The sequence below is a fragment of the Moschus berezovskii genome, chromosome 15 (genome assembly GCF_049115385.1).
Source record: "Moschus berezovskii isolate FMDL1 chromosome 15, NW_MosBer_1.0, whole genome shotgun sequence".
Lineage (NCBI taxonomy): Eukaryota > Metazoa > Chordata > Mammalia > Artiodactyla > Moschidae > Moschus > Moschus berezovskii.
The window spans coordinates 53375849-53390839 of NC_142474.1; the positions used below are offsets into that span (position 1 = coordinate 53375849).

At 40.0% G+C, this 14991-nt stretch overlaps 1 protein-coding gene across 1 annotated transcript in view; it reads left to right on the plus strand.

Annotated features, from left to right (window-relative positions):
- Nucleotides 1–14991, plus strand: part of CUBN (cubilin) — a 271996-nt gene that overhangs the window by 180254 nt on the left and 76751 nt on the right. Inside the window, exons 41-48 of the mRNA XM_055429374.2 lie at nucleotides 79–225; nucleotides 1634–1824; nucleotides 1979–2162; nucleotides 4097–4271; nucleotides 6180–6358; nucleotides 7509–7718; nucleotides 8607–8747; nucleotides 9956–10137. Of these exons, the coding sequence (XP_055285349.2) occupies nucleotides 79–225; nucleotides 1634–1824; nucleotides 1979–2162; nucleotides 4097–4271; nucleotides 6180–6358; nucleotides 7509–7718; nucleotides 8607–8747; nucleotides 9956–10137 (1409 nt within the window). The remainder of the gene's footprint in view (nucleotides 1–78; nucleotides 226–1633; nucleotides 1825–1978; nucleotides 2163–4096; nucleotides 4272–6179; nucleotides 6359–7508; nucleotides 7719–8606; nucleotides 8748–9955; nucleotides 10138–14991) is intronic.

Sequence of the window (14991 nt, forward strand, 5' to 3'; positions counted from 1 at the left end):
CTGTTTTATAAATAAGTTGTGGAGGTGACTCATAAGACAGCATGTTTTCACACTGACATTTCCTTTCCTTGCTCATAGGAGACAACAGCATGGCCCAGGAGCTAGCCGTTCTCTGTGGCAGAGAGGTCCCTGGACCCATCCGGTCAACTGGAGAGTACATGGTGATCCACTTCACCTCGGACTTCAGTGTAACTGGGGCAGGCTTTAACGCATCCTTTCACAAGAGTAATATATTCTCTTAATTTGTTCTGATTCATTTCATCTCACCTCGCCTATCTCTTGCTGTCTCTCTAACATACTCTGCTCATTTTTCAATGCCAAGGCACAGATTCTAAGTCAGAGTGCACAAGTCTCTGCCTAGCCTCTGGGGAGGAGGGGTTATCCTGATGTCACGTACTAAGTCCTGATCAAAAAACCAAACAACAGCAACAAAAAAAAAAACTGGTCACATTGTATGGAAGGATCCTCTGCTTTCAGTTTTCTGGGTGGGGTATCTTCTCTCCTTAGTAAGTCCAAGAGGAAGATGTCTCAAACAATATTTCAGCCCAGGTGATGGCTGGAACCAGAAGAGAGTGCATATCCATAACACAGCAGAGGAGCAATAAGTCAGAGTTATCCTCAGTCTAAGAAATAACCAGTCAAAGTAATATAGGAGAAATCGTTGTAAATCCCTTGGTTGAAATGATTCATTTAAAGGTAGGCAGGAAGAGTTTGTTGCTCTTGAAATATGAATTTGGTAGTCCAAGAAGATGCACAGGATATGGGAGGCTATCATGTGGAGTATGATCAAGAATTTGAACACTTGACAAAATCTGAAGTCCAACCGTCATTTTCAACCCAAACTGGATTAAAGTTAAAGAAGTACCCTACAGAATGTGCAGTATCTGAAGATCCCCATATTTGTAACTGAAAAACATAATTTTAAAGTAGATTATCAATCTAGACATTAAACAAGAATATTTTCCCCATTATTATGTATGGTTATTAGAGAGTAGGGAACAATTGAAAATAAATGATCACCCTTACAGTCAAGGGGGGCTGGCTGTGGAATGGTTTAAGACAATGGGCTTTGGAATTAGATGGACCTAAGATAAATTTCCACTGCTGCATTTTAACTAGTGGTGTGAGCCCTCTGCACTCACTCACTGATGCTCCAGTGGGTCCCTGATAGCTGGCAAATGACTGACTTCACTTGGGATATTGAGCTCCCATTTCTGTCGGTTCTCTGCTCAGATATAACCACAGTTACGTGGCCTTCTCTAACTGCTCCAGGCAACATAATTCCATTTTCCCACTCCCAGTTCATCTTTCTTTGTAAACCTATCACCACCTCACATATTACATATGTGTTTGCTGTATGTCTGACTTGTCTATGAAGGAAGCTTCATGAGAGTTAAGGGATTTGTCTCTGCTGCTGATGTCTGCATCCCTACCTCACTAAAGCACAGTGAGGACCCAGGAGCATGTGCTCCATCCGTACTTGTGCTCATTGTTTCCAACATTTTGGTCCCAAGTGAGTTTCAAACCACATTTCTATTGCCTACACTTTGAAAATTCTCAAGACAAACAGAAAAAGCATCAAAATCCAGTTGCCAGTGTTATCTAAATGCAATCTTTGTTTCTTCTTGGCAAGGTTGTGGTGGCTACTTGCATGCAGACCGGGGGATTATCACATCACCCAGGTACCCCGAGACCTACACACCCAATCTCAACTGCTCTTGGCACATCCAGGTCCAGAGTGGCCTGACCATTGCTGTCCACTTTGAGCAGCCCTTCCAGATTCCAAACAGAGACTCCTCTTGCAACCAGGGGGATTACTTGGTGGTAGGTCTTTTTTGCTGCTTTTTCTAATTACTTTTTCTACACACTTCATAACAAATGATGATATTTTTCCTTTTGGGCTATAAGTTGATAAAACCTGTATACCTTGTCTTCATCAGTATGAAGGTAATTGTGCAATTTTGATTTGTCTTTCCAGCTCAAAAATGGACCTGATCTTTCTTCTCCACCTTTGGGTCCCCATGGAGGAAATGGTCGTTTTTGTGGCAGTCACCCTTTGTCCACTCTGTTCACTTCGGATAATCAAATGTTTGTTCAGTTTATTTCTGATAATAGTAATGAAGGGCAAGGATTTAAGATCACATATGAGGCAAAGAGTTTGGGTAAGTATTTTCACTGAGAATTTTGTCTATACTTTTCCTGCAGTTGCTTGGTCTTCCTTGTTTAGATAGATTTAAGGAAAAAATATGTTTTTTTTTTTTTTTCTGAACTAAGAATAATGATGTTATTAAGAATAGCTAACTATTATCAGGCGCTTACTTTGTGCTGGATACATTGCTACCTCATCATGACTACATCTTTTCATTGTTCCCATTCTCTAGATAAGTAAGATGAGGTTTAGATTGTGCAAGAAAATGAATGAACTTCCACATGAGTATAAATTGAGCTAATCTTAGTGATCCCTGAAATTCCCTATACTTTTCCATTATAAAATGTCTAATTATAAGTTATATTTGGTTACAGAAACCTTGTAAGAATGATAATTACACTGTTTTGTAATCATTTGTATGCTTCTTTTTAGATGAATGTATAGTCCTTTGATTCTATTATTACCCATCTAATTATATAGTACAGTAATGATCTGACTTAATTACACTTGATTGTAATTGAATTTAATTCTGCTGAAATGATTTGATTTTTGTGACATTTACTTTAGATAACATTTAATTGAATAAATAAGTAAACAAGCTTCAAAAAAAAAAGGGAGCAGTGTCAGTAGAGAGTGAGTCTTTGGTCCCTTCAAATGAGATAATTCTAATTTCTGTTTAATCCTATGACCTCAGTCTCAGATTCCTGGATATATTTCAAAATATATATTCATCTAAATGAAGCCATTTGTTTTATGACACATTCTCCAAAATATGAGAATATAAAACATCAGCATAATTTTCTCCTCTAAGGAAATGGGGAGAGGAGAGGAAATAAATATCCACCAGCTGACATAGAAAATCATCTTATCTTATCCCTCCAGCAGGTTCCATGACCACCAGAACATCCTTTCCTCTCTTCCCAGCACACATAACTCTGGTGCTTGGAGGGAGCCTTTAACAACACAGCTTTGTGACACCAGCAGCACCACCTTCTAGGCAGCGAGCTTATTGTCCCTCGCTGTCTCCATGCTCAGCTTTGCTGCTGAGTTGTGAATGGTCAGGATTTCACAAGGTCCTGAGACTTTACAGAGTCCTAGAGCCTCGTGTTTAGTAAGTAGACCCAGAACTCTGCTTTTCCGTCTTTACCCAGGTAGACTCAGTCATGAATTATATTTTCAAAGTCACTATTTAGTGGGAATTCATATACACTAAGGGTCTATTTGCAAACACTATAATTCTATCATTGCTTTGTGGGTCCTCTATTCACGAAAGTATGGTTATCACCACTTCCCCATCTTTCTGCCTTAATATTAGACTTAAAAGTCTTTTAAGTCTTTTAAGATTTCAAAACTGGTTGCAATATGATCACTCTTGTTGATCTTAATTCTCTGATTCAAGCATCTCCCCCAACTATAGTCAGCTCCACTTCCCTGTCTGTCTTTCCACCACACCTACTTCTTTGCCACTCTTGTTTCTCAGCTTTTAACACATGTTATTCAGTGAACAACTTTTGGCATCAAATTAGCCTCATTCTACACCATAATCGTCCAAGAACATCCTTCTATATGGTTGATGATATTTGTGTCCCTGTGCTTGATGCTTTCTTTGTCACTGGATTAATTGACATTTTAATTTATTAATTGAACATTTACAAAGGGTTTCACACTGTTCAAACCACCAAACCACTGCATAATTGATTGACTTAAAGAAGAAGTGAAATTTCTGCTGAGAATATATGGTTTAGCAAATTAAAAAATGACACACATGGTAGCTCCCTTGATAGCAAATTCAGAATGTATTTGCTTAAAAAGAAAAGGAGGATAGTTTCAGATGAAAGAGAATTGAGATTGGAAATACAAATAAAGAGACTTTTAAAAATGAAGGTGGCCATTGCCTGCGTCCTCTTTCTCCAGACTGTAGACTGATTTTCCTGTATTTCCTGACAGCCTGTGGGGGCAATATTTACATCCATAATGCTGATTCTACTGGATATGTAACCTCCCCCAACCACCCTGACCATTATCCCCAGCACGCTGACTGCATTTGGCTTATAGCTGCTCCTCCTGGGAAACTGATACGACTGCAGTTTGAAGGCCAGTTCAGTATCGAAATAACACCCAAGTAGGTCACCTCTGTTTAATTTTCCTACTATCCAGAGTTGGTATTTATTTTTAGCTTGCATTTTATTTTATTATTTTATTTGCATTTGAGAACAGTTTCCTACTACTTTTTTGTCTTTCTAAAAGTTTTTATGGAAATGTAGTTCATTTACAGTATTGTGTTAGTTTCAGGTGTATAGCAAAATGATTCAGTTATATATATATATATATTTTACATTCTCTTTCATAATAGGTTATTACGTGATATTGAAAAATAGTTCCCTGTGCTATACAGTAGGTTCTGATTCACCTGCTTTTCTCAGCAGCATTTACTGCTAAGGAAATCTGGGGATGGGGAAGGGAAATGTTAACACCTCAAGCTGAAAACCTTGCCTGCCAGTCACCCTCCCATCAGCTGAGCAGATGATGTAAACAGATACCATCCCTCCTGACCCTGTGCATCCTCCAAGAGACTTGGAGGATGGCTGTCTGAGATTTATGTCATCTCTTCTTCCTCCCACAGGAAAAATAGAGTGTCTCTGGTAGACAAGTATTTATTTGCTCAGCCTCACACTTGGTGTCATAAATGATAAAATGCCGCTTTAACAAATGGAAATTTGTGACACCAGGGGTCACCAGGGTTAGAAATAGGACTGGAAATAAAGACAGTCCAATTTCCCAATCTCTGTTTAATAAGAATCATTAAAGATTACTAACCAGAGAGTTTATGTCTTACTATGTTGAACACTCGGAGAAGGCAATGGCAAGCCACTCCAGTACTCTTGCCTAGAAAATCCCATGGATGGAGGAGCCTGGTAGGCTGCAGTCCCTGGGGTCGCTAAGGGTCGGACACGACTAAGTGACTTCACTTTCACTTTTCACTTTCACACATTGGAGAAGGAAATGGCAACCCACTCCAGTGTTCTTGCCTGGAGAATCCCAGGGACGGGGGAGCCTGGTGGGCTTCTGTCTATGGGGTCACACAGAGTCGGACACGACTGAAGTGACGCAGCAGCAGCAGCAGCATGTTGAACACTAAGAGATTGAAAAAAGATCTGTATTTTTCTCTTAGTTTAACAAAAGGATGTATACACTTGTATGCATGTACGTGTGGTACAAAGCTTAGGTACAAGAGCTTTTGTTTACCAGTTCTGGACTCTTGATATAATGCCACTGTTCCCTCACTGAGCATTAATTGGCTGGTTAACTTTCTCAAGAAAGATTGGGTAAATACCTGTCCTCTTTTAGGGACACAGAATTCTGGCTGAGATTCTCCATAAGCTCCGTTTACAGAGCTGTCAACAGAATTCATCTTTGTTTCATGAAATGTGTCATAAAATCATGTGAAACAAAATACTTGGGTTCTGAAACTCCTAGGGTTGATTTTGGAGCTTCTCTCCTGGCTCAGTGGTAAAAAATCTGCCTGCCAATGCAGGAGACACAGGTTCAATCCCTGGGTTGGTAAGATCCCCTGGAGAAGAAAATGGCAACCCACGCTAGTATTTTTGCCTGGGAAACCCCATGGACAGAGGAGCCTGGCAGGGTACAGTCCATGGAGTCACAGAGTTGAACATGATTGAGTGACTAAACAAATAAATGTATAACAAGGGGTTGATTTGAGAATGACTTTTACATTTCTAAGGCTAACAGAATATGGAAGGTGAGTAAATATTCTTCAGTGTCGCAAATATAAAACCTATCTTTTTGAGCTCCAAACTGGAGTGTGTTATGTCTCAGAAAAATATTATATGGCATTTTGAAGTGACACACCACTTATATAGACTCTGTTTAGTGTCTATGCTGTGATGTGTACCTGGTGCTACAGAAATAATGATTTCATTATGCCCTTGGAGAAAGTGAAGTCTTTATTATCAAAATATGTCAAAGCCATTGACTTTACAAATTAAACAGAATCTTCTTTCCCCTTTAGCTGTACGTCCAATTACCTTGAGTTGCGAGATGGAGCTGATTCAAACGCACCAGTACTTTCCAAGTTTTGTGGGACATCTCTGCCCATCAGTCAGTTGTCCTCAGGAGAGGTGATGTATTTGAGATTCCGGTCTGACAACAGCCCCACTCATGTGGGATTCAAAGCCAAGTATTCTATAGGTAATGACATTTTTCTATTCAATAAGAAAGTAGTGACAGAACGATTGCATTAAAACTTTTTAAAAAATCATGCCATTTTTAAAGAAGTCTATCTGCCTAATTTTAACAGTTATTTTAGTGATATAAGGAATGTGAATGTTTAAAACCACAGAGTCATTTACCAATTTTAATTTTTACTTTAATTTCCATCTTAAAATACTTTTTTTGTATACTTGAATATTTTTATTTTTCTCTTAATTTTTATATATTCAGTTAAATTCTTGTTTCTTCCTCTTGTCATAAAATATGTGTAATATTACTTTAGATAGTGAAACTGTTTAGCAATCAGATGGCTAGTTTTTAGAACCATGACTTTGACCTCCTCAACATTAATGGATAATCTGAGATGTTTTTCCTCTAAATCTCTAGCACCAAGTCATTCACTCAGTGTTTTGATTTCTTTCCTTTAAAAAATAAATAATAAACATGCATTCTGAAGATTCACTACAAGATGGTCACAGTTACATAGATTTTAGTATCTAATGGGTCTGAACACAAACCAAACATATCTGATACACTCAAAACTCGAAAAGCCTCGTTGTAACAATATTTAACCTATACCATAGGTCTTTTATAGCCTGAGGAAAATTTTATATAAGTCAGTCTCTCACATCCAGCTGATAAGAAATAATAGGATAGTAATTTTCAAGGTTCTGAGGCACCCATCACTGCTGTAGCACATTTATTTGGTAAACTAGAAATCACAGGCATAACTAATCAACCACAGCATCATTTCTATTGAGCTTGAACTCAGTCTACAGAATCACCAACCCAGGCTGCTAGGCAGCTCTTATCAATCTATCAGTTAGTTCTGGAAAGAAACCTGCTTGCAGTTGGTAGCTCTTACACAGTGTCCTGAGAGAATTCATGAGACATCACAGGATATGCCATTCAGCAGTCTCTCCATCTTCCCTTTCCCGTTATTAGATTGAACTTGCGGTGTCATTTCTCTGTACATCGATAGCAAATTTCATATAATAAGGGAAGCACAAACTAAACATTTCCACCATTTTTAAAACTTCAGCTTATATTCACTTGGCACCGAAAAGCTTTTCAAAGTGCTGGTTAAATTTCAAAGAAACCGTGATAGCATATTGCTCTTTTTCTGCAGCCCGATGTGGGGGAACAGTGACAGGGCAAAGCGGTGTCATTGAGAGCAACGGATACCCAACACAGCCATACACAGACGACTTATTCTGTGAGTGGCGTCTCCGGGGACCCTTGGGACACTATCTCACCATCCACTTTGAAGACTTTAACCTTCAGAATTCGTCTGGCTGTGAACGAGACTTTGTGGAAATCTGGGAAAACCATACATCCGGTCAGTGAAATATGTCTGCTGTCTTTTGGGAGGTGTCTATTTTCGCCTATTACTCATTTAGCCTCTGAAATACCCTCATTTCCAAGAAAGGCAAGAGTTTGTTTCTTATGAAGAAATGCAGATCAGTTAGCTATGGACTGTTCAGCGTTTCTCTTCCTCATTTCTTACCCAAGAAACAGTGGTGTCCAAAGCCCAGGGGTCATTGTAGAGCTTATCCTGGGATCACATTGAGAGAGCTCTGTGTGCGAAGGCACCCTCTTCCAGGGGACCTTCCAGGGCCACAGCTAGATATTTGAGGGGCATCCTGTAAGAAAAGGAGAGGAAAGCATAATATACTGGGACTTCCCTGGTGGTCCCGTGTTTAAGAATTCTCCTTGCAATGCAGAGGACACGAGTTTGATCCCTGGTCAGGAATTTAAGATCCCACATGCCATGGAGCAACTAAACCTGTATGCCACAACTACTAAGCCTGCACATTATGGAGTGGAACTAGAGAAGCCTGTGTGCCATAATGAAGACTCAGCACAGCCAAAATAATTTTTTATTTTGATTTTAAAAAAGGGTGATACACCGTGAAAATAATATGAGATGGATGCTTCCCACTCTGTCTTCTTGGACCATTTCACAACCAACTGAGCCAACCTCCCTCGTTGTGCTGATGCTCTTGGTTCTACCTGGTTGCTGTTTTGTCACTCATCTTCATGTATTTGAATATGTGAATTTGTATTCATGTTTGACCTACTTCTCTTGCCAGAGGTCACCATTTCTTCCTGGGCAGGGTCTTATCTATTATTATTTTCTTCGGGAATGTCAAGTATCTCAAGTAGAGGTTAAGTGAAATCAACCCCCTGGACTTATACATGCTTCATACTTATTTCACTCTCACAGGTACCTTATTGGGCAGATACTGTGGAAGCAGCATTCCCAACAGCTTAGACACTTCCAGCAATGTTGCTTTGGTCAGGTTTGTCACGGACGGCTCTCTCTCTGCCTCAGGATTCAGACTACGGTTTGACTCCAGCTTGGAAGGTAAGTTTCTTGATTCACTAAAAAAAATACACACACACACACACACATATCATGTTGCATATATATAAATAACGGGTTGGCCAAAAAGTTCATTTGTGCTTTTCTGTAAGCTGTTTTGGGAAAAATGAATGAGGTTTTTTTTTTGCCAATCCAATAGTATGTATTACTATAATACATATTAATATATTTCTGAGCTGCTATACTGGATAGACACTCTACTTAGGCACTGGTGTTAAATAAACTGGACAAGACACCATGACCCGTGTCTCCTTGGACCTCAGTAGTCTAGCGGGAGGTAGACAGTAATCATATAGTCACATCAATAAATGAAAAGTCACAAATGCAATTAGTGCTAGAAAGAAAAGAATCTCATGCTGAGAGGATGTGAGGAAGCAAGAGCCTTCACCACATCTTATCTGAAGAAGTGAAGTGAAGTGAAGTGAAAGTCACTCAGTCGTGTCCATGGAGTTCTCCAGGCCAGAATACTGGAGTGGGTAGCCTTTCCCTTCTCCAGGGGATCTTCCCAACCCAGGGATAGAACCCAGGTCTCCTGCATTGCAGGCAGAGTCTTTACCAGTTAAGCCAAAGGGAAGCCATCTGAAGAAGGCCAGTCCCTTATTGCTCCAGTCATTTAGAATTTGTGTTCCAAACTCCCTGACAAGCTCATGTGAGATAAAGACCTTATCATGGAAAAACTAGATGATCATTTGAGCCTTCTGCTTTCAGACTCTGATGGTTACTACGCTTACTGGTCTCTCATAGTTCTTTGGTCATGATGACAAATGGCTGCCAGTAAACTATCAATATGATCCATGGAAAGAAAGTGAAAGTGTTAGTCACTCAGTCGTGTCCGACTCTTTAGGACCCCATGGACTAATATAGCCCACCAGGCTCCTCTGTCCATGGCAAGAATACTGGAGTGGGTTACCATTCCCTTCTCCAGGGGATCTTCCAGACCCAGGGATTGAACCCAGGTCTCCTGCATTGCAGATGGGTTCTTTACCAGCTGAGCTACCAGGGAAGCCCTATGATCCATGGAAGCAGAGATTAAGTATTAAAAATCAGAAAGAGTCCTCACATATTTACAGTGATAAATAAGAGCAATAGTTTTATCCAATGGGGCAATAAAAAAAATGCTTTACTTTTGAGAACATTCCTTATAGGATCCATTTGGAAGTTTTCTTGTTTTTGTTTTGTTTTCCCTTCAGCGTGTGGTGGGGATCTCCAGGGCCCCTCTGGAACATTCACTTCTCCCAACTATCAGAACCCGAACCCTCATGGCTGGATGTGTGAGTGGAGAATCACGGTGCAGGAAGGGAGGAGGGTCGCCCTCACCTTTGACAGCCTGAGGCTGGCAGCCCATCCATTCTGCAGCAGTGAGCATGTGACAGTAAGTGTCCCCTGCAGACAGGGATGTTATAGTCCTTTGTTTAAGGAGCTTATTGACCCATAAATCACAGTCAGAAAACTAGGTCAGGAATATTCCCTTGTGTGCCACTGTATGTCACACAAATTCTAAGTGTTTTAGATAAAACAAAGTCACAATAAATGTTGGCCAGAATATTTGTAAAAGCTGTTTTAGGAGACAGTTATCTCAGCCTATGTCAGGGTCATGGGCAGGATAAATTTTAAAGCAAATGATCATTACAAATGGAAAACCTGCGTAAACAGAAAAGTTAAGCCTCTCGGTAGCAAATAACTAACTGGGACTAGAGTGACAGAACAAGCCACCACCAAAAGTTTTAAGCAGATGGGTGGTCCTGCCTAATTATTGTTTGCTGGCTGATGTACTGAGATTGCCATGCTCAGCTTTGAGATTAAGAAAGCAAATGAAATCCCTGAGTGTGAACTGTGAAATGACACGTACATGCATATATACTATATTAACTATAGATGAATATTAGTATATTTCTCCACCCAACTTTCCCTTTCTCCAGGTTTTGTTATCTCACTGAATAACTGTTCCAGCCTTGTGGTTGCTCAGGTCCAAAGCCTTGATGTCTATTTTGGAATCCTTTCTCTCTCACCTTATACTGCATCCATAAGCAAATCTTGTTGGCTGTATCTTTATAAGAAATCCAGAAACTAACTACTTCTTATGTCCACAACCACCACCATCACTACTCATTCAAATTTATTCAATAACTTCCAATTGGTCTCTCTACTTCCACTCCTGTCTCTCTGCATCTCAACACAGCAACCAGTATGATGAGTTTAAACCTAAATCAGGCCGTGTTGCTTTCCTTGAAAATCTTCTAATGACCTCTTACCTCACTTGGAGGGAAATCTGAAATCTTCACAATGGTCCAACTGGCCATACGTTATCTTCTGCCCCTTCCTTCTCTTATCCGTGTTCTTATTTCAAATTCCCCTCCTCTCCAGCCACCCTGGCCTCCTTTCTGTTCCTTGATTTGAGCTAAGACGTCTGTGTAACCACTTCCCACATACTGTTGCCTCTGTCTGGAATGCTCCTCGCTCTTTCACGCCGTTAGTCCATTCAGGGGTCTGCTCAGATGACTAGATCTGGGAAACCTTCCCTAAGTACCTTCATTAAATAGACCCCACCCCACTCTGGCCTGGCCCTCTTCTTGCATTACTGGTTTCACAGCACTTCACAACAGTTCACAGTCTATGTATTTATTTGTTTCCATATTGTCTGCTGCCCAGACTAGAATGTAAGCTCCGCTCACTAGGAAGTGCACTTAGCTTCATTCCCTGATAAATCCCCAGTGCCTCACTCATAACAAACATACCAATTGTTGAATCGATCAACAGTTGAAGGACTGTCACTTTCCTTTTTAAAAATGAGCCACCTTTGTTTTCATTTCATTGTCTCCTGCTGGATAGCGAATTTCAAAAATAGGAAACATCTCTGTATGTTACTCTGTTTGTATTGCCCTAAAATAATCATATTCAAACTTCAGATTTTGCTTTTTAGATCTAATATCTGAAGGACCAAAATGTTGTCTTCTGTCAAATATTGAGAATTACAGAGCCCAGCATGTTTTCACTTATTTGAAAGCCAGGAAATTTTGGATCAAGCTTGCTTATTTTGAAGGAACATTTTTCCTCTTGTTGAACGAAATAATACAGAAAAAAGAATGAAGTAGAAAAAAATTTAACCACTCTCACTATATCATATTTTGAAGCATTTTCTTATCTTTTCTTGGCAATGCATAATACTATGTAGTTGTATTTAGGTGACAGAAACTCATTTCTATACTAATTTTCATCAATATTTTTCTCAATATAAATACAATGAATGCTATTGAATAATTTTTGTAGAGCTGAGAAAATAAAAACCATAAAAATACTTGGAATCCCACACAACCATCACTAAAATTTTGAGGTTTATGCTAAAAGTCTTTTTTCCTTTGAGATCATATTGAAACATAATCATTAGAAATCTTACCAGCAGAGTACTCACATGCCCTACAGGAAAGATAATAAGAAAAGTCATAGTTTCAAAACTCAAATAATAAAATAAAATTTACAGCATCAACCACAAATTCTCAATCATGTCCTGCTTGTCATTTCCCCATCTCTGAATCATAAATGCCAAAGGCACCCTTTTCTACTCATTCAGCTACATCTTTTGATATTTATGTCATTATTTCAAAATAATATTCCTATGCTGCTACTTCTTTTTTTTTTCCTTTTGTCTTAGACATTATCCACATCCAACTGTGGAAGATGAGGATTTAACTGTCTTCAAAAACCACCCCAGGATCACCAAAAATGCAATGGGGGTACTCACAATTCAGTTACCACCCCCAGCTACCTCCCCAAATACTCCTGTCACAGATTTTGTTTAAATTGTTACTCAGGGTTTTTAATATGACTATGAAAACATCACTCCCACTTAAATGAAGTATTGTACTCTGGTAGCATTTGCTTTTGATTTTCCAGGTAATAATTGTGTCCTGTATTACACTTTCATGTTGTGTGTGTGTGTGTGTGTGTGTTGTTTTCTATGCTCAGTTCAGTTGCTCAGTTGCGTCTGACTCTTTGTGACCCCATGGACTGCAGCACGCCAGGCCTCCCTGTCCATCACCAACTCCCAGAGCCTACTCAAACTCACGTCCATCACGTTGGTGATGCCATCCAACCACCTCATCCTCTGTCATCCCCTTCTCCTCCTGCCTTCAGTCTTTCCCAGCATTAGGGTTTTTTCCTATGAGTTGGTTCTTTGCATCAAGTGGCCAAAGTATTGGAATTTCAGCTTCAGCATCAGTCCTTTCAATGAATATTCAGGACTCATTTCCTATAGTATGGACTGTTTGGATCTCCTTGCAGTCCAAGGGACTCTCAAGAGTCTTCTCCAACACCACAATTGAAAAACATCAGTTCTTCGGCGCTTAGCTTTCTTTATAGTCCAACTCTCACATCCATACATGACTACTGGAAAAACCAGAGCTTTGACTAGATGGACCTTTGTTGGCAAAGTAATGTCTCTGCTTTTTAATATGCTATTTAGGTTGGTCATAACTTTCCTTACAAGGGGCAAGCGTCTTTTAATTTCATGGCTGCAGTCACCATCTGCAGTGATTTTGGAGCCCCCCAAAATAAAGTCTGCCACTGTCTCCACTGTTTTCCCATCTATTTGCCATGAAGTGATGGGACCGGATGCCATGATCTTTGTTTTCTGAATGTTGAGCTTTAAGCCAACTTTTTCACTCTCCTCTTTCACTTTCATCAAGAGGTTCTTTAGTTCTTCTTCACTTTCTGCCACAAGGGTGGTGTCATCTGCATATCTGAGGTTATTGATATTTCTCCCAGCAATCTTGATTCCAGCTTATGCTTCATCCAGTCCAGCGTTTCTCATGATGTACTCTGGATATAAGTTAAATAAGCAGGGTGGCAATATACAGCCTTGACATACTCCTTTCCAGATTTGGAACCAGTCTGTTGACTGTTCTAACTGTCCAGTTCTAACTATTTCTTCTTGACCTGCATATAGATTTCTCAGGAGGGAGGTTAGGTGGTCTGGTATTCCCATCTCTTTCAGAATTTTCCACATTTTGTTGCAATCCACACAGTCAAAGGCTTTTTAGTCACTAAATCTTCCACACGTTCCACACTCCAGGTGTATATCCCCACCTTATATGATAAAACACTTCTATAGGTTTCATTCATTTTCCTTAGAAATGTCTTCCTTGATCCTTTGCCCATCAGTTGCAAGTCTGATTCCTACTGCCATGCCCAGATTTCCCTTCATCTTCATATTTGCAAGTTTCTTCATCCATCTCCTGGACAGGATACCTGGCTTTATGATAATGAGCGTTTCCTGTTTTTGGTTAATTTCCTCTTTGAGGTAAGGCACATGCTCTTTTGGCTCTCTAAGGACATAGGCATGGGTGACAAAGTTTTTGAGTGCATGTATATCTGTAATTTGGAGAAGGAAATGGCAACCCACTCCAGTGTTCTTGCCTGGAGAATCCCAGGGATGACAGAGCCTGGTGGGCTGCTGTCTGTGGGGTCGCACAGAGTTGGACACGACTGAAGCGACTTCATTTTCACTTTTCACTTTCATGCATTGGAGAAGGAAATGGCAGCCCACTCCATTGTTCTTGCCTGGAGAATCCCAGGGATGGAGGAGCTTGGTAGGCTGCCATCTATGGGGTCTCACAGAGTTGGACACGACTGAAGCAACTTAGCAGTAGCATGCCTGTAATTATCTTTATTCTATCCTTATTCTTTTGACTGTACTATGTATGTCAAATATATTAATCATGATTTTGAAACTTTTTATTGCTTTTTTGGGAGTCAGTCTCCTTCAAGTCCCTCTTTCCTATTATATTGGTCTCTGACTTTTACATTGGATGTTTGCCTAAATGTCTACTGACCCTTGACTCTTCATTCCTTTTTAAGTATTAAGTGCTCAAAGGCTATGAGAAGTTCTCTGTGTGTGACTGGAGCCATCAACTTCTGGGCTTCATGGCGGGGTGGGGGTGGGGGGTTGGGGAAGGTGGTGACCGAGGGGGTATCTGACCATTTAATCAGGGGAAACCACAAATGTCATATTACAGGTCTTCCCCACCCCCTCACCCCTGAGGTTAAAGCATCAAAGAATCACTTTCAAAATAAATTTCTGAATCTTTAATACAATGTCCACATTCCTTTCTTTGAAATACATTTTTATGAGTTCCATGCTTGTGTTGTTTCCTCTTCATTCTGCTCCAAACAACAGGATGTGGCTTGTCTTCTATTTATCCTTTATTTGCTTGAGAACTTGACTGAAAGA